Source organism: Gopherus evgoodei, chromosome 3 (assembly GCF_007399415.2).
Source record: "Gopherus evgoodei ecotype Sinaloan lineage chromosome 3, rGopEvg1_v1.p, whole genome shotgun sequence".
Taxonomy (NCBI): Eukaryota; Metazoa; Chordata; order Testudines; family Testudinidae; genus Gopherus; species Gopherus evgoodei.
Window position 1 is genome coordinate 218,299,717 of NC_044324.1, and position 21,362 is coordinate 218,321,078.

The 21,362-nt window shown below is 46.7% G+C and overlaps 2 protein-coding genes across 3 annotated transcripts in view; both read left to right on the plus strand.

The window, feature by feature from the left end:
- Positions 1–1,019: 1,019 nt before the first annotated feature.
- SMIM26 (small integral membrane protein 26) lies at positions 1,020–3,503 on the plus strand. Its single transcript, XM_030558105.1, has 2 exons — positions 1,020–1,193; positions 3,036–3,503. Exons 1-2 carry the CDS (start codon positions 1,067–1,069, stop codon positions 3,188–3,190), a joined length of 282 nt encoding a protein of 93 aa, XP_030413965.1. The 5' UTR covers positions 1,020–1,066; the 3' UTR covers positions 3,191–3,503.
- A 3,569-nt stretch (positions 3,504–7,072) lies between these two features.
- The window catches only part of DTD1 (D-aminoacyl-tRNA deacylase 1), a 96,774-nt gene continuing 82,484 nt past the window's right edge, over positions 7,073–21,362 (plus strand). Inside the window, exons 1-3 of one of the 2 annotated variants that reach the window (XM_030558106.1) lie at positions 7,073–7,184; positions 13,354–13,444; positions 15,425–15,660. In XM_030558106.1, coding sequence (XP_030413966.1) covers positions 7,142–7,184; positions 13,354–13,444; positions 15,425–15,660 — 370 coding nt within the window. In that variant the 5' untranslated portion in view covers positions 7,073–7,141. Of the gene's footprint in view, positions 7,185–9,839; positions 9,868–13,353; positions 13,445–15,424; positions 15,661–21,362 lie in introns of those variants that run through there. The other variant, XM_030558107.1, reaches the window with a different exon arrangement.

A 21,362-nucleotide genomic window follows, 5' to 3' on the forward strand; every position in this document is an offset into this window, starting at 1 on the left:
GGAGGAACATTGGTTCATTGAGGCCTACAACAGGAGGGCTTCATTGACACTTCTGGTCTACCACCCTCCCGAGTTACCTAGGGTTATGCCAGAGTGACACCAACGGGGGTACAGGATCTGGGCAGGAGTTTGGGCGCAGAAGAGGGCTCTGACCTGGGGCAGGGGGTGGGGGTGCAGGAGGGGTGCAGGGTCTGGACAGGAGTTTGGGTGCAGCAGGGGGCTCTGACCTAGGGCAGGGATACAGGATCTGGGCAGGAGTTTGAGTGCAGAAGGGGGCTCTGACCTGGGGCAGGAGGTGGGGGTGCAGGCTCTGGACAGGAGGATTTCAATAACTCAGTCCTGGGTTAGGGGTTGTTATAAAATTGGATGGGTGGGGTTCTGTGGCCTGCCTTGTGCAGGAGGTCAGACTAGATGATCAGACTGGTCCCTTCTGACCTATGAGTCTATGAGTTTGGGCTCAGAAGGGGGCTCTGACCTGGGGCAGCAGGTGGGAATGCAGGGTCTGGGCAGGAGTTTGGGCGCAGAAGAGGGCTCTAAGCTGGGGCAGGGGGTGGACAGGAGTTTGGGCTCAGAAGGGGGCTCTGACCTGGGGCAGCAGGTGGGAATGCAGGGTCTGGGCAGGAGTTTGGGCGCAGAAGGGGGCTCTGACCCGGGGCAGGGGGTGGGGGTGCAGGAGGGGTGCGAGGTGCTGGCACGGCCCTGCGGCCCCAGTGGTGGGACCGGCCCATGGGAGCTGCGGGGACAGGCTGGAGGCGGGGCGGCGCGCAGAGCCCCCTCCCCCCCTTTTAGCGGCCCGAGCTCGCTGCCTTGAGCCGGGGCCCTGGGCGGCCGCCCCGCCTTAATCCGGCCCAGGGGGCTGGGAGCGGCGGGCACGGGGGCGGGGTCTCTAGGGAGGACCGGCCCCGGGGCGGGGCTACCGGCCAGGACAGAGCGCCTGCGCGAGACCGCGTTTGCTCCCGGAAGGAGCCCGCTTCCCCACCGTGGGGGGAGGCCGCACCCGATTGGTTCGCTGCGCGCAGCCAATAGGCGCGGGCGTTGCTGGCTGGTGGCGCGGCCCGGCCCGGGGATGTTCTCGCTGCAGGCGCTGCGCTGGAAGGCGCGTTTCGCCGTCCTGTACGCCGTGGGCAGCTGGAGCCTGCTGGGCTGCGTCCTCTACTACAACTGGAGCGACCGCGCGGAGCGGCTGCCTCCCGGTACGGGCAGGGCCCGCCTGAGGCCTGCCCCGCCGCGCCGGCCTGGGCCGGATGTGTCCCGGGGGTGGGGCCGGGCCCCCGCCCCTGCGTGTGTGGGGAGTTAGTGTGGATCCCGGGGCGCTTTGGACGCAGCGTGGCCTCTGCCCAGCACCGTGCGTGGTGCCCTTCCCCTGGCCTGTCCCTGCTGCTGCCTCCGGGGCAAGGGCTTCTCCTGCGCTGGCATTGCCCCGGGCTCTGCGGGGGGACGGACACCAGGGGCCCCGCTGCGCTCCTGGTTCGGGTGCCGGGCGGGGTGGTCCCAACGTCGGAGAGATTAGCGGCGGCTGGAAGCGCTGGCGTTCAGAACCGTGACTCCCGGAGTGGGTGGCGGGCCGCCAGTTTGCACCCACGCTTCACTGTGCGCGCGTTTAACGGCGCCTGCAGCAGGAGGGGGGCAAGGAAGGGCTCAGTAAATATTTAGGCCCCAGTTCAGTTGGTGAGTTGCCTTTGACTTGTAACTTGGAGGCGGGCTACAAAGGGCCTAAGAGGGAGGGAAGCTTGCACCGATATTTGCTGCTGGATGATATATAAAGAAGTCTTGACAGTTTTGTCTCAAAAACATTTTGTTTCCTGGTTGTTCATTTTAGCTTGGAAATGTCAGCAATGCTGAGGCTAATGAAAAACCCAGCATTGACACTGTTTGGCAAGTCTCAGCAGAGGGGCCAAACATGAATGATCTTGGAGATTGAGCTTTTCACTCCTAGGCTCTGTCTATACTCAACACACTTAAGAAAAAATTTGTTAGCTCAACATGCTTGTAAAATACACCATGTCCACACACACAAAATCCGTGTGGCTTACATGCATGCCAAATATATTTAGGATTAGTCTTGCTTTGAGTTGTCTTGTAAATCTCCCCAGAATACACCCAAAATTTCAATCTGGTTTTATAACTGGTTGGCGGATAGTGCCGAAAAGGCTGTCAAGGTTATTCATTTGTTCCTGCCATTTATTAATGTTATGGCTTAATAATTCTGCTGCCAGTACCAAACTGGCCCTTTCAAATGTTTTAAATTTCATTTAGTACACAAAAAGAAAAGGTTCAGAAAAGGGGAACTAAAATCATTGGGGGTTTGGAGAGAGTCCCATATGAGGAAAGATTAAAGAGGCTAGGACTCTTCAGCTTGGAAAAGAGGAGACTAAGGGGGGATATGATAGAGGTATATAAAATCATGAGTGATGCTGAGAAAGTGGATAAGGAAAAGTTATTTACTTATTCCCATAATACAAGAACTTGGGGTCACCAAATGAAATTAATAGGCAGCAGGTTTAAAACAAATAAAAGGAAGTTCTTCACGCAGCGCACAGTCAACTTGTGGAACTCCTTACCTGAGGAGGTTGTAAAGGCTAGGACTATAACAGTGTTTAAAAGAGAACTGGATAAATTCATGGAGGTTAAGTCCATAAATGGCTATTAGCCAGGATGGGTAAGGAATGGTGTCCCTAGCCTCTGTTTGTCAGAGGATGGAGATGGATGGTAGGAGAGCGATCACTTGATCATTGCCTGTTAGGTTCACTCCCTCTGGGGCACCTGGCATTGGCCACTGTCGGTAGACAGGATACTGGGCTAGATGGACCTTTGGTCTGACCCAGTACGGCTGTTCTTGTGTTCTAAACTGGATTTTAAATTGTTTCTAAAAATGTCATTTGTTCCTTCCTACATTTTGGGAAGCAATTAAGTGAACCACAAACTGACTAAAAATATAGTTGTTACAGTATCCTGATACAACTGTGTTGGCAGCCATAAGCAGGGAAACGAGAGAGTGCCTAAGAATTGATTCTTTTTATTTTTTTTTTTTTTAGATGAAGAAAGAACACTTCCAAGGGAAATACCAACAGATGCCTTTTTCACATCAACAATAACATATAAACAGAATGCTGCACATCCTATAAGTGACCTGTATGATACCGTGAAATCATTCTTTGCAACCAGTGAAGGCCCTGGTCCAGAAGAGTAACTGATCCTGAAAATTAGGAATTTGATACATATGCAAGAGAAATGGCTTGCATCAAGATAGCTTGCTTGGACATGAAAAGTCTTTTGTTGAAGAGCAGGTTTTATCTATTTCAAGTAAAAAAAAAATACACCACAAACACACACACACACACACGCTTTCTCCTGCCCACAAAAAACAACAAACTCCAGAATGATTTGCAAAGCCTAGTAAACCTTTTCAACTCTGTTAAAGACAGAGTTTTTTCCCAAAAACTTTTACAGGGCTGAAATATTAAACAAGTTACAAATTATTAAACTTCCTGTAATTAAATCTGTATAGTTTGAAGTTTATTTTAATGATTTTGCACCCCACGTAGTGTCTACTAAATTAACATGATTTCCTCTCTAGAGCTTTAGCTTTGATCAGATAATAAGAAATTGCAGTCAGTTTAGAGATTGTCTCACATTCACAATCTTGGACACCAACTGCTCTTCCAGTAAGGTGAATTATATTTTACTTTGTTGGCTTTTGAGAGAGTCCTCATGTTATCTACTTCCAGTCCCATTTTCCAACTTTAATACATAAAAGAATATAGAAATTCATCTCTTAAAAACGCAATTGAGTGACTCAAGTGTACTGTACTCAGTTGGAATAACTCATCTGTTTCATCTCCTTTTCCTAAAGGAGTGAAGTTAAAGGTGTAAATAGTGCCCAATATTAACTGCACTCTCACCAATAGCTTTGTCGATGTTCATGACTCAACTGTTCTACAAGGTCACTTTCTTGAAGCAATTTGTTCATATGTAAAGTTGCATTAGCAACAACTTAAAAGTGTGGCTCCCATCTGAAGAGCACTTTGGTGAGAATCCCACTACTTTACTCCACAGACCAGTTCACTATGTGTATTCAGAGTCACCTCTGTGTGTATACAGAGTTACTGTACTGGTAAATGTGTTTTTATTTCTCTTCGTATTGCAGAGCCCACAGATAGGGGAGACTGAGCTGGTCTGTTTTCTGGCTGGAACTTCAGCAAGAGAATTGTTAAGGCCTACTATAAATATAAAAGTGATGCCTGAACATTTATTTTATTTACTACTGATATGTAACACTTACCCAGCACTTGCCATACTCAAAGTACTGTGCAAAGATTGACTAGCCTTCTTTTATTACAAGTAACATCTGAGATCACTAACTGAAAAGAGTAGAGAAATATCTTTGTTTTCAGTTTGCTCATCTAGTGCTTTGACATTTTTCCTTGTGTTTGTGGCTGTTTCAGACAGCAACAGAGGAGAGATTAACATTAACTGCAAACATGGGGAAGGTGTACTTGAAATTACTTAGACTTTAAGTTGATTATATCTTTTTTACAAAGTACCATTTACAGAATCTTTACCAATGAGGTGTTTGCCATAATTGCATTTTGACTACCACTATATTATATCTCATCTGGGTTAGGGAAGATCAGTAAACTGGAAAGAACAGAGTTTAATTTTCAGAGCTCAGCAGGATTTTATAGCAGTAGCAGCTATGGAAGCAGCTTTTTTTTTTTTTAAACTTACTAATTGAACACACATGATGTGGAGGTCATAGAGCAATAAATGTGGAATGCTATCTTTAGAATAACTTCAGATTGGGAATAGAGTAAAATCTTTCATCTCTTAAACCTTGATTGTTTTGCAGTACTTAAAAGAATCTTAAAATTATAATGGGTGGGGGGAGAGAACATCTTCTGGATTAATCAAAACTAGAAAATTTTAAAAGGTGCTTAAGAGATGTTTTGTGCTTCCTCTGCTGGATTTATAGTATTAAGTAACTAATCAGTATTCCCAAATCCATGTTGATAGCAGTGATGCTAATCCACAAGTAATTAATTTTTGATTACAATTAGGCATTGTTTAAAGTGAGGTAGATTTAAAAAACCTATAAGAACAGCCATGAATTGAGCAGTATTTGAAACAGGACAAAAAAATCAACTTTGTTTAGAAAAGAAATTCCTGCTTGAGGTATCGCCAAGGACTTTAAAACAAAAAACACCTAAGTGTGATATCTCCAGGATAGACGAACTCCATAACACAAAAACCTTATACATGATCATTGACAGTTGCTAGTATGTAGTGTAGGTAAGGGATGAGTCCATCCGTGGGAGATATTTGCATTTACTTTGAAAGAAGTGTCTGTGCTGCTCTGTCAAATGGTGAATGAACAGCCAAAGAAAGCTTTTAGTAAGAGGGTGGAGGTGGAGTTTACTGAGTTAAAGAATCTAGTCCTGCTCCCATGGAAGACTATTATTGCAACCAAAGGCAGATTTTCATAAAGACCTTTTAAATTAAGTCTGTATTTTAAGAAGCATGTAGGCCTAGTTATGGAGTAATTGTGGAGGGGAAATGGATCTTTCTATTATCCTGCTAATGAAATGCATCATCTTTCTTTGCCAAAAGAAGTGTGTGGCACACTTTAAATTATAAAGCAGGTCAAGGCCTTATTCACTTTTTTCCCTTTAAAATGGACGCAAGCAACTTGCAAGCTAGTCATTTAAAAAAGAATTACAAGTAGTTTCAGGTACAACTATTTGACCTGAGTTTTGCTGCCAGTTGTTGCAGGCTGATATATTATTTCCTATTTGTACAGTGGCCAATGCCAGGTTCCTCTGAGGGAATGAACAGAACAGATAATCAAGTGATCCATCTCCTGTCGCCCAGTCCCAGTAGATAAAAAGTGCTATCAGAAGCATAAAGACATTTTTCAGATAGAAGTGCAATGCAAACCTTTACCACAGCCTTCCCTCCAATTTTCTACCTTAGTTGTCATTGTCATCAGATGTGGAGCTTGCCAAACCCATTTGAAGCAGTGAAGGTTAGAGAAATTAACCTTGGAGAAATTACTCCCCATCTTCTGAACACACACAATTCATTAGTTCCATGCTGGTTCCCAGGCCCTGCCCCTATCTCTTCAAATTTACCACCAAGAATTAATTAGTTCATATTTCTATCACCTCATGCTTCCTCCTTTCTCAACATTTGGGATTCTTCAGAGTAACTTTCCTGCCTGTCAGTTCCTTGCTTTAATGTTGGTGCCATTAGTGTCATCCTTAAAGTTCAGTGCTGTGCTGAACTTGAAAAGGCTCACCACGTCAGTGCCTTCTGCTCCGTCTTTAAAACCGCCACTAGCACATGCTGTCAAGGGGATAAGCTAACGGCCACCGGGAAGTGATGGCAAAATGACACTCAGGAATTTTGCGGTGAAAGTGGCTATTTCTGTGGCAACAGAATAGTGGCATGCACAGAGCGCTCTTTAATGTGGTCACTTAACATAAATGTGGAGGAAAACCAATGACAAAGCTAAACCCAGGATCTCCCACCTGTGTGTATGTATCCCTTACGTTAAAAGCAGCCAGGATCAATAGCAGCCTTTCTGCTGACTGTCAGAGCATCGAAGCCTGCTCTCCTATGTCCAAGACTGGCTATGAGGCTGTGAAGCAAGATCCTCTCCTGACCTTTCTATCTGAGCAAACATCCTGATTTCATTTTCAAGGAAGACAGTATTTCCCACTCCTAGAGGGAGTGTCCCCCATTCTGTGGGGACTGCCCCCCATTTCCCACTCCTAGAGGGAGTGTCCCCCATTCTGTGGGGACTGCTCCCCATTTCCTACTCCTAGAGGGAGTGTCCCCCATTCGCTCCATGGGGTCTGCCTCAATTCCTCCCCTATCTGGCCTATCCCCTTTCTATCCCTCTTTCTATAGGGGCTGCTTCACCCCCACCCCCGGACTATTCCTCCCTTGTGGGGAATGCCCCTATTCTCCCCATAGGGGCTGTCCCGTCCCCCTCCCTCCTCCAGGGGCGGAGCTCACCCCGCGCCGGCTCTCGGCCGGGCTGCGGCAGTGCCCGCTGGGGCCTGGAGGGGGCGGCCGCGGCCGCTGATTCCGGGTCCCGCCGCTGATCCCCGGCCGGGCCTGGCTGCGCGGCCTCGGCACCATGAAGGCGATAATCCAGCGGGTCAGCCAGGCCAGCGTGACAGGTCAGTGCACGGCGGGGCCCCCCCCCGGCTTCGGCCTTCTGCAACCGGCCCTTCCCCATGTCCCCCCCGTCCATCCCCTGTCCTTCCCCCCGCAGCCCTTCCCATGTCCCCCCCGTCCATCCCCTGTCCTTCCCCCCCGCAGCCCTTCCCCATGTCCCCCCGTCCATCCCCTGTCCTTCCCCCCGCACCCCTTCCCCGCACCCCCTCCCCATGTACCCCTGCACCCCTCCCCTGTCCTTCCCCCCGCAGCCCTCCCCCATGTCCCCCCGCACCCCTCCCCTGTCCTTCCCCCCGCAGCTCTTCCCCATGTCCCCCCCGTCCATCCTCCTCCCCTTCCCCTGCACCCCTCCCCTGTCCTTCCCCCCGCAGCCCTTCCCCATGTACCCCCCCACCCCTCCCCTGTCCTTCCCCCCGCAGCCCTTCCCCATGTCCTTCCCCCCGCAGCCCTTCCCCATGTCCCCCCGTCCATCCCCTGTCCTTCCCCCCGCACCCCTTCCCCGCACCCCCTCCCCATGTACCCCTGCACCCCTCCCCTGTCCTTCCCCCCGCAGCCCTCCCCCATGTCCCCCCGCACCCCTCCCCTGTCCTTCCCCCCGCACCCCTTCCCCATGTACCCCCCGTCCATCCTCCTCCCCTTCTGCCCCTTCTCCCCCTGAACCCCCCTTCCCCTGCACCCCTTCCCCATTTACCCCCCATCCTTCCCCTGTATTCCCACGTCCATCCCCCTCCCTTTCCACCCCCTTCCCCTGCACCCCCCCTCCTTCCTCCTTCCCTTCCACCCCCTTCCCCTGCACCCCTTCTCCATTTACCCCCGTCCATCCTCCTCCCCTTCCAACCCTTCCCCATTTACCCCCATCCTTCCTCCTCCCCTTCCACCCCCTTCCCCTGCACCGCCATCCTCCCCCCTCCCCTTCCACTCCCTTTCCCATGTACCCCCGTCCTTCCCCTGCCCCCTTCCATCCTCCTCCCCTTCCACCCCTTCTCCCCCTGAACCCCCTTCCTCTGCACCCCCTTCCCCTGCACCCCTTCCCTATGTACCCCCCGTCCTTCCCCTGCCCCCCCATCCATCCTCCTCCCCTTCCACTCCTTCCCCATGTGCCCCGCGTCCTTCCTCCTCCCAATCCACCCCCTTGTCCCCTTGCACCTCCTTCCCTTGCCCCCATCCTTCCCCCTCCCCTTGCATCCCCCTTCCCCATGTACCCCCCCGTCCTTCCCCTGCCCCTCGTCCATCCTCCTCCCCTTCCACCCCTTCTCCTCTTGAACCCCCTTCCCCTGCACCCCATCCTTCCCCTGCACCCCCCTGCTAGCCCTCCCCATGTGCCCCATCCTTCCCCTGCCCCCGTCTTTCCTCCTCCCTTTGCATCTCCCTTCCCCATGTAACTCTGCACCCCCTATCCTATGTACCCCTCCCTGTCCTTCCCCTGCCCCCGTCCTTCCTCCTCCCCTTGCATCCCCCTTCCTCATGTAACCCCGCACCCCCTACCCTATGTACCCCTCTTCCTTCCCCTGCCCCATCCTTCCTTCTCCTCTTGAACCCCCTTCCTCTGCACCCTATCCTTCCCCTTCCCTCTGCACCCCCTCCCCATGAACCCCTGCACCCCTCCCCTGTCCTTTCCCCTGTTCCCCCTTCCGATATACCCCATCCCCCATTTTTTCCCTGCACTCCCCTCTCCCATACAACCCTCCTCCTTCCCCCTCCCCCTCAACCCCGTCCTTCTTGCAACTCATTCGTCCTCTGCACCCCCATCTCTTTGCACCCCATCCTTCTTGCACCCTGTCCTTCTCCTGCGCCCCATCCTCCCCACTCTCCCTGCAGCCCCTCCCCTTGTACCCTCTGGCCTTCCCCCTCTGCCCCCCACACCTGCACCCCCGTCCTTCCTCCTCCCCATGCATCCTTCCCCCTGCACCCCCTCCCCTTGCAGTCCTGTTCTTATCTCTCCCCTTGCGCTCTGCCCTCCCCCACTGTCCTTCCCATTCTCCACAGCACCCCGTGTTCTACCCTCCCCCAGCACCTTGTGTCCTTCCCACCTCCGTGCATGCCCACCCTCCCCCTGCACCCCATCTTTCCCACTCTCCCCTGCATCCCATCTCCTTCCCACCCGCCCATCAGCCCCTGCATCTGCTATTCCACTCACATGCTGCCCCTGGCCCCCACTGACCTTCCCACCCACAGACCTGCAAATACTGCCTCTGCACTCCCACACACTATTTCACCCCTGCACCCACCTACGCTCTCGAGCACCCACCTATCCATGCACCCAGTGTCCCTCCCACCCCTGCACCCACTGTCCTACCCTCTCCCACTGTCCTCCTTACCCACATACACATTCCCTGTACCCACCTGTCATAACATTTTTCCCAGATATGGACCTTAGCGTCCAAAATATGGGTGTTAGCATGAAAACCTCCAAGCTTAGTTACCAGCTTGGACATGATAACGCTGCCACCAGCCAGGGATTTATACAGTGCCTAGCTCACTGTGGTCTCCCCAAAACCTTCCCTGGGGGACCCCAAGACTCAGATTCCTTGAGTCTCACAACAAAGGGGAATAAACCATTTTCCTTCCCCCTCCTCCCCTCCAGGTGTTCCCTCCCTGGGTTCCTGGAGAGATATACAGAAGTAAGCTCCATGAATCTGAACAGAGGGACTCCACCCTCACTGTTTCCAGTCCTGGAAAACACAAGTACCGAGATAGCTAATCTCTTTTCCCCCCTCACCCAGAGGGTATGCAAAGTTAGGCTTAGTAAATCTAACACAAAGAGATTTTCCCCTTGACTTCGTCCTCCCACCAATTCCCTGGTGAGCTGCAGACTCAATTGCCTGGAGTCCCCACTAAAGAAAAACTCCAACAGGTCTTAAAAAGAAAGCTTTATATAAAAAGAAAGAGAAAAGGACATAAAAATGGTCTCTCTGTATTAAGGTGACAAATACAGTGTCATTTACTTAAAAGTAAAAATGAGTAAAAGAGCCTTATCCAAAATGAATACAATTTAACACATTCCAGCAACTACACACATGTAAATACAAAAGAAAACAATATAAACCTTATTGTCTTACTATCTTTGTACTTACAACTTGGAAACAGAAGATTAGAAAGCCAGGAGATAGAAAAACTCACTCTCATAGCCGAGAGGGTCAGACCCAAGACAAAGAACTCACACCCAAAACTTCCCTCTACCTAGATTTGAAAAAGTCTTGTTTTCTGATTGGTCCTCTGGTCAGGTGTTTCAGGTCACTCCTTTCCAGGTGAAAGAGACATTAATCCTGAGCTATCTGTTTATGACACCACCGTTCATCCCACCTACTTGCCCCCTCAGCCCATGTTCCCACTCTCCCACTCCCCTTAAGTATCTACAGTCCATCCCACCCCACTGTTCCTCCCCCCACTCCACACACCCTGGCCCACCCACCCATTCTCTTTACTAAACCTTGAGTAAACCACTACAAAGCTTTCCTAGACGAGCCGCATCACCTTGTACAGTGTCAAAGCTTTCATTCAAAATCTCCTTCAAGATTAAAAACAAAACAAAAACCCGTCTAAATGTTAGTGTTGCCTTCCCGAGCCTCCAGCCAGCCCCAGTGCCGCTGCTGCTGCTCAGTGCTTTGCTGAGTTGTGCCACAAAGAGAACAGATCAGGGCTCCCTTGGTTCTCTCTTCTGATGTTTAGGACCTCTGGACAGCGGCGGAGCCCACAGCACTAAAGTGAAAACCATTCTGTTGCAGTTGGATAAATCTCCAAGCAGCTGTGGGAGCAGGCACTATGGCTATTTATTGGGGGAGAAGGACTTGAAGAAAAGGATGAGTAGTGGAGAGAGCACTGGACAGGGACTTGATTCCTGGGTTCTATTGCCAGCTCTGCTCCGGGTTGCTGGGTCACCTTGGGCAAGTTATTTCACTTCTATGTGCCTCAGTTTCCCCATCTGTAAAATGGAGATAATGATTTGTAACTCCTTTGTATAGTGCTTTTAGGTCTACAGACGCCCTCTGGTTTACGCAAACCCGACTTACGCAAATCTGTGCTTATGGAAAAAGTTCCGTAAGCTAGAAATAGGAGGATTTTTTTTTTTTTTTTTTTTTTTGCAAATGGTTGGCTATACATTTCCGACTTATGCAAAATTTGAGCTGGGGAGTGTCTGTATCTGTATTATCATTATTCTCCCATAGCTACATTCGGCTCCGCTTGCTCTCTGAGAGCCTCCCAATGAAGTTCAAAGTTTTGTTGTTGGTGTAGACTGTTAAAAGGCCTCTTTCAGTGAAGGAACTGATTGATGTGTACTTCCAGCATGACTGCGACATTTGATTTGACCTGACCTGCTCATAACCTATCTCATTCAGTTTTCATAGTCCAGAGGGCAGGTTGTCTGTCTGTCTATGACAGCAGGGCACTGGTATATAACTAGGGATCCGAGATGCTACCTCAGGACAGAAGATAATAAGAGTGCAATACGTTCAATTTGGGGCTTCCCCTTAAATCCATCTGGAAACTGAAGCAGACCGTCAATACAGCAACCCTACTTATTAATCCGCGTATCTTACGTGGAGCATGGCACCAGTGCTGTGTGATCCACGCTGATTACCTGATTTGTGGATTGGGATTTAAGGTGTTGGCTTTGACCCACAAAGCCGTAAGTGGCTTGGGACATGCCTATCTGAGGGAAATACAGTTGAGATCAGCAGAGGTGCTTGAATTGGCAACCTCTCAGTAGCAATCAGAGGAGGCTGGGTACAAGATAGTCTCCATGAAGGGCCTTCAGCTCTATAATTTGATCCTTCCAACCAATCCCTCATTGGAAATTGTCCAAATCTACTGACCCTCCAGGTGCGCTGCTCAACCAGTCACTTGTTGCAGGTTTTTGAGCAAGGGCATGCTGGAGGGTGGGTAAGGTTTTGTTCACAGCTTTGACTCTCAGCTTTCATGGCATTTTATATTCTGTTTTGTGCGTAGCTGCTGGCTTTTTTTCTTGTTTGTACAGGTATGGTTGTGTTTTGTAACCAATCTTAAAATGCTCAGTGTTTTTTTTAGATGTTGTATAAATCTAAATAAAGTAATCCTAGCCATGGCCCCAGGTTCTCATTAAAATCACTTTTTATCTCTCTGAGCATATTACAGTGGGTCTGGAGGGACATATTTTATTTTAGATGTCATGAAACTGATACTTGTTTTCATGCGGTTGGGTAGAATTGGCCCATTTATACCAAGATCAGTTTTCGTAGATAGATTCGAAGGCCAGAAGGGACTGTTGTGATTATCTCATCTGACTTTCTGCATAACAAGGTAACAGGATGTCCCTGTATTAATTCCTGCTTCAAGTTCAATAGCTGTGCTTGTATTAGAGCATTACGTTTAGAAAAACACTCAACCCCCACCCCCAACCACTCAGGACCCCGTAGACTGCTCAGCCAACTTGAGAGCTGTAGAGAACACAGGTCTGTTTGGTCTCAGCTTAGGGCCTTAACCTCTGCGCCATAATGCTTGTCTCTTTGCAAATCATGAAAAACCAATAAGTTGAATGCAACTTATTTTTTGCAGTGAAAACGACCAAAAAAAAATCTTTTAAAATGTTAATTTTTGTAGAGACTTCAGCAGTGCAGAAATCAAATGAGTTTATTGATTTAATACAGTTGGGTAAATTTTCGAAGAATTTTTTCATGTTCTTAACCATGTGACTCACGTTGACTATAATGAGAATTGCTAGGCTAAAACTCTTCATGCAATGTTTTGAAACACTGGAGCAAGCATACTGAGCTGCCAAATCACCTCTTCATTTAGCAAATCTATTTCATGAGAGGCAAGGGGCTGATATTTTGTAACTCACCAAAAAAGGGGGCGGGACACTAAATATTGCCTTTAAACTGATGGATAGAAATGTATAATGGGGAGTTAACATTTGGAATGTATGGCGTGTGTACATGTTCTGAGTTTTCTTACAGCATTGCAAGATGCTAAACTTACTTGTAAGGTAATTCTCCTTTCACAGAAATGACTTTCAGTCCTCTCTATAAAACTGAATTGGTGTACATGCTGTAGACAGCTAGTTAACTCCTTAAATTCAAGTGACGTATCCAGAAAGCATTTATTGTACCATTGCCTGTTGGAATTGATGCTTGCATGTGCCATAAAGCCAGATAGTGTGTTAATTTCACACTCTTTTTTGTTGTTGTCCTGCAGTGGGTGGGGAACAAATAAGTTCCATTGGAAGAGGCATCTGTGTGTTGCTGGGTATTTCTTTGGAAGATACTCACAAAGAGCTAGAACACATGTAAGTCATGACATGCATTGAGTGTTCCCTTTTAATTCCTGTTTATTCATATGCTACTAACTCTGAATCAGTAATCTCAGAACTATATTCAAAAAGTGGCCTCTTGCTGTAGGAAAATGTGAGCTTCTCCGTGTTTGTTTTTTTATGTTACACTTTGATTGTGGGCCTCCTGGTTATAAGAACGAGGAGTGCTTTTGGCGCCTTAGAGACTAACGAATGTAGTTTCACTTCATTTTATGCAGCACTGTGGAAAAGTCTCCCTAAAACAAATAAACCAACCACTACATGTTTTCCCCAGAAAATAACCTCTGTTTTTTTTGGGGGGTGTTATAGTTGTTTTAAACATTTCTACTGTATGTCACTATAAACTGTTTACGTTAACATACAACATATTTGAAAAATTTTGTGATACTGGAAATCTCAGGATCTCTTTTCAATCTGCACATGAAAACTTTAGCGCTTTGTTAAGTCAAGTAAGAAAGGCTAAGAAAACTAAAGACTCCTAGAGAAGGAAGGAGAAGGGGAATGAAATAGATAAAGTCATTGGTGATTAGAGAGAAGAGTGGAAACTGGGTTAAATCAACTGTCATTGGATGCTGAAGAGAGAATGGTGCGTGGAGCTGTGAACTGTCCTGGGGCTTGACTTGTTAGAATCTAAAATTTTTAGAAGATGGGCAGGAAATTTGAAAATGTGCTTCTGTGTAAAGCTGGGCTACCTTATCTCACTTTTCCTGTCTTCAAAGTATGTTCAGTTCACTGAGTCACTGTATCTCATGCTTGCTTTAGTAACCGTGAAAGCTGGTGATCAATACTGCACCTGAGTGATTAGAATGTAGAGATTCCCAAACTCCAAGGGATTAATTTCTCTGACTCAACGTATATGGAAGTTGAATAAAGAGTCAGGAAACAATTGAATGGACTGAACTAGTGAAGAGAGAGAATTATTCTTAAATAAAATATAAACATGGTCCAGAATTGCTAAGGAGAAAAAATGACAGTCTGCTTTAAGCAGGTTCTTCAAGTGTCACTGAATGAAACTTTGTCTGTTGATCCTGCAAGTGAGACAATTCCAATGCTGTCATCATCTGCTAAGTGCATCAGTGATGATGGTTTAAGTCTCTGCCGCAGGCCTTCCAGCAGCCTTTAATCAGCAGCTCGTTTCAGGAGCAGTTTCTGTTTCTTTGATACTCAGAGATTCTTGAACATCAATATATGACTGTGCCATAAAAACAGCTGAAAGGCAAAGCCTTCCGCTTGATGATAAGTGCGTTCCAAGTTTAGGCTAATAACATCCTCTTCAGTGGGGGACAAAATGATCAATTTAAAGTGATGACTGTAGTGTTTTGCCTTGGATGTACTCCTCAGACAAACTGAAACTCGCAGGGCTCATTACTAGGTGCTGCAAGTGATGAAACAGCATAAACGTTAAAGGAAGAACTTAAAAGAATCCAGATGGATGGGAATGGAGTATTATTATTGATCGAACAGTAGAAATGAACCAACAATGCATACATACAGAGGGGGCGATTATCTCTGCTGACGACTAGTGTTGGGCCCAGTTCATAGTTGCCCTGTGGCCCATTTGTGTGCCCAGTCCAGGCAGTTGGTTCTGTTTTCTAAATCAGTTTTACCTCCTCAAATAAATCATTGTCCTCCCCAATCAGTTAATTTTGCTTCCAAATTATTTTTCCCCAAATGTTTAAGAGAAGGCTTTTATACAAATAGCGTGATGAGTTTGTAAGGGCTTTCATGCCTGTGGTTCTGTATGTGTGATATTGATCAGACTTCCCTTTTTTAGGGAAAGGGATGAATGAATGGCTTGTGATCAAATACCTGTACCTATGTATTATAATCTATTTCTTGTTACCTGTGCTTGTATCAATACCTGTGTGCCGTTCACACCTGTTAACCTTACACGTGATGATTTGGAACAAGCCAGGGTCATGCAAGTAGCCTTCCTTGTTCTGTTTCTCCTCACAGGGTTCGCAAGATTTTAAACTTGCGTGTGTTTGAAGACGAAAGTGGAAAACACTGGTCTAAAAGCGTGATGGATAAACAGTATGAGGTGCTTTGTGTCAGCCAGTTCACTCTGCAGTGCATCCTGAAAGGAAACAAACCAGACTATCACATGGCTATGCCTGCAGACCAAGCAGAGTCTTTCTACAACAACTTCCTAGAACAACTTAAAAAAGCCTACAAGCCAGAGCTTATTAAAGGTAAGGTGGAGCCGGTATGTTTGAAAAAGGGGCACTTAAAAATGTTGTGGGTGACTTTTGTCTTTCCCATTTGGGGTAGAGCTGAGTCCTTTCTGCGGTTTAAGCCCCAGTCTTTAATGTCACCAGCAAAAGCTGCTTACGTAAACTGCTCCCGAAGAAATGCCGTCTTCTCTTTGCCACTTTGTAGCGACATAGACTGATGCCTCAGTCTTTCTTCCCACCTGTGGCCATGCGTGGTGCTACCCCAGACAGCTAGACCAAGCCAGAATCTTCTCTCCTTAAGGTTTTTCTAATAGTCACATTTAAAAGTGAACGGGGTAGTGAACATTATGACTTTCACTTTTTACTCCTTCATTTTTCACCATGTTACATGTTGATGATGGTGGTAGGATATGTTGTATGTTGCTGATACTAAGATCTAATCTAGTCAGTCTGGTCTCTGCTCTGTTCATAGTAACTAAACAGCAGTCTTCTCTTTGCTAAAGGAAACATGGTGAGTAACAATCTCTCCTGTGATCAGCCCTCTGTTTGTCTTTTCTCTCTGTGTCCTGTGGTCCTCTTCTAATTTGTATTGAATTTCTAGTGTAAATGTATAGCAAACAAGTGCATACAGAAAGTACATTTGTGTAACTATTGCTATCGCTAGTAGGGTAGATTGAAGTATAAAAATATAACTCGTTTTGTCACGGTCTGCTTCATCCTGCTTAAGAGGAAAACAGAAAAGTAAGCAGAAAAATGGTAGCGAGGGGAAGGTTTAAGAGTTAATCTCCTGACTGACAGTATATGAACCATAATTATCCCAGATACTGGTGTATCATATACACTTTCAAAAGAGATTGTGTCTGCTAGTGATGAAATCCATTCCTAAAATGTCAGTCTCATGTCAGCTTTCCAGTGTCTTAGTAAAATTTTTTTTTGCAGTTAATGTGCTGATAATGATCTAATGTTGTTCTAATAGATGTTTCAGTTTTGACACATAATATAGTAACCTAAATCTGATGAAATTACAGAGTTCTTGCTTCCTGAAATTTTAAACGGTAGCTTTCAGGCTGCTTCTTATCCACCATAGTTATAGCCTAAATCCCATGTTTCCTTTTATGTGTATGTCAAGTTATTACTAAGTAAGGAGCCTGTTTTTGCTCTCAATGAAGGCAGTAACAAAACTTCCCTTGAAGTCAACAAGACCAGAATCTGGTCCAGTACTGCCTTTGCTTAGTTGAAGCCTCATCTCTCAGTGAAATTAAACTGAAAAACATAAGTATGTTTCTCACCTAGAGAAGGAAATATAGAAGTTTTGGCATATCTAGCTTTATTTTCTGGCTTTGTGGAATTTTCTGTTTCATTATTTCTGAACTCTAATATCACAGTGCTTCACTTTGAGGCTTCTTACATTTTGACAACAATATTTTAAATGCTTCCTCTTTCCCTCCCCAAGCAACATCATAGTTGTGCTCTTGAAATAAAATAGTAGTCACCACTGTCTCTTGAATGTCTGCTTTTACTTTAAAAATAGCTTTGATTTCCGCTCTGTCTTGCTGCAAATGTACATTTAAAAATGCATAATGTCTGTAATAGTGTTGTGTCAGGGGTTGGGAATTGCTGTCCTCACTGCCCTGCCAGGTAATGCACATTTCAAACTAGCTCAGGTATAAGAACTATCTACTAATTTATACTTTCTGGAGGCTGTGCCAGTCGTGACCTACTGAATCAAATTCTTCTGATGGATATTAAAATCTCCTCCAGCAGTGTGTGACTTACAGAGTGCGATGCCTTTGCCAGCATATTTGTAAACTTTCTGAAGTTTGTAAACAGTCTGTGTGCTGCCCCTGCTCTGCGCAGACAGCCGGCACAGCAGACATTGAGTGATCCGCCAAATGACAACAAGATCTGTTAGGGTACGAAGGTACCAGACCAGATTTATTGCCAACAAAGTATGGTATTAGCACCTGTCAGACTCTGCGAGGACACTGAGACACATATTCTTGTGACAGTGGATGTTGCTCAGTGAACGGCAGGACTTTCCATTCCCCCCTTGGCTGGACAAAGATGCTCCCCTTGAGATGCATCTTTATACCCTGATACAAACAAGTTATGTACTGCCTCTGACATAGTTACTGCCCCCTGATGTGGCTAGTTATCACCCACCACCTTGTACATGTTGGTTTGATCAAAACATCCGTATTACGTACTGTCTTCCTGACCTTGTCTTTTAGTGTGTTCCTGTTATCCTTGGGGAGTGTTTTTGTGCCATCCTTGATACTGGGATGTTTTGGTACTACTTGATATCGGGTTACGTTTGCGTGAGTGCTCTGTGCTTAGCGCTTCTTAGGAATGTGTATTTCTGCAATATTAGCCCTGTTTTTGCCAGATTCTGTGAGCAGGTCCTGCCTCATATCAGGCCTCTGATACAGAGGTTTATATCTCAGGCTCTCTTCCTACTATACCCAGTAATTTGGCTGATGGAATTCACAAACTGTAATAATCTTGCTGAGCTGGAGCACTGTAGCTAATGGAGATTTCATATTCAGTGAAGCTATATACCAGTGGAGCCTGTGGCGCTCACCAGGCCTTTGGTAAAGTTGTAATAACTAGTCCAGTCAAACATCCTGACATCTGTACTGAAAACTTCCTAAAGTCAGCAGCCTACATTGCCAGAAATTGTTCTGTACATTAGCTCTTATGAAGGATAATGGGAGGAATGGTCAGAGAACTAGCCGTTCAAGTTCAGTTCCCCAAAGATATTACAAAAATTGCGGGGGGTAGAGGGGAGAATGGGTGGAGATAATTATCTAAGACTATGTCTACGCTACACAGTTAACCCATGTGATTAGAATCCAGGTTAGCCTCACCCAGATATGAGCATGCCCACTGCAAAGCAGTACTTCAGTTACTGTGGCCTCTGTTTCTGCACTCCCCCGTCTCGGGGCATAGCCTATGGTTCATCGTGCTGGGAAGCTCTAAGATTCTTTTTCAGTTATTCGTGTCAATTCCAAGAGAACTTGTCTGTCCTTTGGGAAGGAGGGAGGGAATTGTGGGAAGGGCATTGGAGGACTATTAGCACTTGAATGATTTAGCCTGAAGGTTACAGCCAAAGTCAAACTGGAGCCCAGGCTGTAGTCCACATCCCCAGCCAGCCTGGGCTTAAAACACCTCCAAACCCAGGTCAGAGGTCTTTGTGTGGACAGTAGGAGAGTTAAGGCTAAAACCTGGATGAGAGCTTGGGTGTAATTGCGCAGTGCAGACATATCCTCAGATAGAATTATGAATAAAACAAATGTGAAGTTTCTAGGCCATGCTGTCTGAGAGATGTCCAGAGAATATTCTATATGCAAATTACTTCTATTTTTAAAGTCCTGTATCTCAGAAATGGCTTGTTCGTTTCACCTTAAACACAGAAAAGAAAAGAAAAATTCTATGGCCCTGGAGGTACCGTACATACAAACCTCTAAAGGAAAAGGCTTTAAAAAAATGAAGAGGGTGATGATATAAGCACAAATGAACTTGTGATTTTAATTAAATTCTTACATACAGACTAATGTCAATAAGCTTCTTGGATCAAAGAGAAAGTTGAAAGGTGTTTTGGTCAGCCGATAAGTGCTTCGGCAGGGAGAACATATTTGATATCAGCTGGGCCAGTGCAAGGGTATTTTGCGCCCTAGGCGAAACTTGCACTTTGCGCCCCCACCCCTGCACATCGGTTCATTGACGGGCAAATCCCAATGAGCCTTTATAGACCCCAGGGGCCAGCCATGCGCAGGGGCTGCTCCCCAGACCAGGTTCCCCTCCCGCCTCTTGAACTCCCCTGGGGGGTGCACAGCCTCCCCACGAGCCCTCCCCACCCCAGCTAGGTGGCCCACGCCCCGAGTCCACTCACTGGCTTTGCCGGGCTTGGGCTGCTGCTGCAGCTCGGCAGGGAGAAGCCGCCTTCCGGAGGCACCGGAGAGCCAGAGCATCCCACTTGCGGCGGCGGCAAGCCCCAGTCATGGAGGAGCCAGTGCAGCACAGGGGGCAACAGCCTTGCAAAGGTGGCGCCACTAGCGGGGAGCAGCTGCACCCCCCACCTCTCCTGCTCAGGCTGTGGCCCGGCGCCCCCCGTTCGGGGTCTCCTGCAAGTTGTAGCGGATGCTTGCAGGTGGTGGCCTCCGTGCACCTCCCGGCTACATCACCTCTGTGCAACATAAGTCATACCAAAGTAAGCTCTAGTGTAGACCAAGCCTTCATCTATAAGGAGCCAGAGCATTAGCAGCAAGTGTTTCCGTTTTAAGATGCTGTTTTCAGAAGCTTGGCTTTTGCCTGAGGTGAACGTTGTTTGAATCAAAACAATCCTTCTCATTTTAAGTATGGGGCTATAAACCTGGTGTTGTCCTTGTCGTATGGGAGTATGTAGTGTACAAATAACAGTCACCTTTTTGGTACAAGTTCATCCAGAGTTTATAATCACTTCCTGGGGAAGCTATGTAAACATGCAACCACTTTGCATACTTTTTTAGGCATTAAACCATCCCTGCTAGCCTGTGTTTAATGCTAGAGTTCCAGATTTAATGTGTTTATCAGAAACAGGATCCTCTCCCTCTGATTGGGAACCAAACCTGTAAGATGTACTGTGCCATAATCAATATAAATGCAAAGAGATTTCCCCTAAACATCTGAATAAGTATTTAGTCTGTGGACATAGCTATTGGTTAACCATTGTTAAATTCAGTGTTCTAAAACTTATTTTTCAGCTGTGAATCATTTATAATCGTCCCAGGAAACATTTGCCCATGTGATTCACCAGCAAACCTCTGGGCCACAAATATAGAAAAATGATCTCGGGTTTCTCTGTGGGTTTTAATCTGTTGTGGGTGGCAAAGAGTTTAAGAAATGTGCAAAAGAATTATAATGGCTGTGGCTTTTTGAATGCTCTGACGTCATCTCCCTGTGGGACCCCTTTCATGTTCCAGTCTCCTGCAAGTTTGCAAATTGAGAAAGAGGCAGATCAGATCTGTTTTTCACTTGCTTGGTAGCACTCCAGTCTCGTAAATTGTTTTATTTTCCATTATTACTTGGTATTTTTGGTGCATAGCTAGTTAGCAATTGAGAATAGAATGGCATTTCCCCAGGATAGTGAATATTTCATGGTATCTTTATTTGAATGGAAAATAGGTTTGTCATGGTTTTTTTGAAGCAATAATTCTTCATAATTGTCAGTCCTTAGGGAAGTCATTAATGAGTTTCCATTGCAAGAAATCTCTTTTTGCTTTGTGTTTTGGAACGCTATGACTTTTAGCCGTGAAAGAGCAGCAGTGCATTGTTACGTCTTTGATTATCAGAAAGAAGCTAGCAGCTTTGGTGCTAATCTGGTTACCGTTGTTCAAAGCAAGTTGCTCCCATCTGTGTGGAAAGATTTGGTCAAATTCCAATCTGCAGTTCAGAACCCAAGCAAAGAACTTTGCACTGGGGAACAACAGAGGAGTTTGGGAGAGTGAGTGTAATCTTCAGCCTCTCGGCCTGAAGGGAGGATCTGAAGCTCTGTGCAGGCTGGTTTCAGCCACTGCTACAGAATGTGTTATAAAGGCAGTTGTGTTCTGAAGACCCTCTCTCTCTTCCCATGCACACACAGGTGTGTGCTGCAGTGGACCAGCTGTGGCAAACCATGCCATTCCTGTGGGTCACACGCAGCACCTTGCACTTTCTTGGAGAGCTGTCTTGGAGCTGGACTC

Coding starts and splice junctions, on each gene's coding strand:
- SMIM26 (XM_030558105.1), top strand. CDS start 1,067: ATGTTCTCGCTGCAGGCGCTGCGCTGGAAGGCGCGTTTCGCCGTCCTG. Junction 1,194..3,035: donor CGCGGAGCGGCTGCCTCCCG/GTACGGGCAGGG, acceptor TTTTTTTTTTAG/ATGAAGAAAGAACACTTCCA.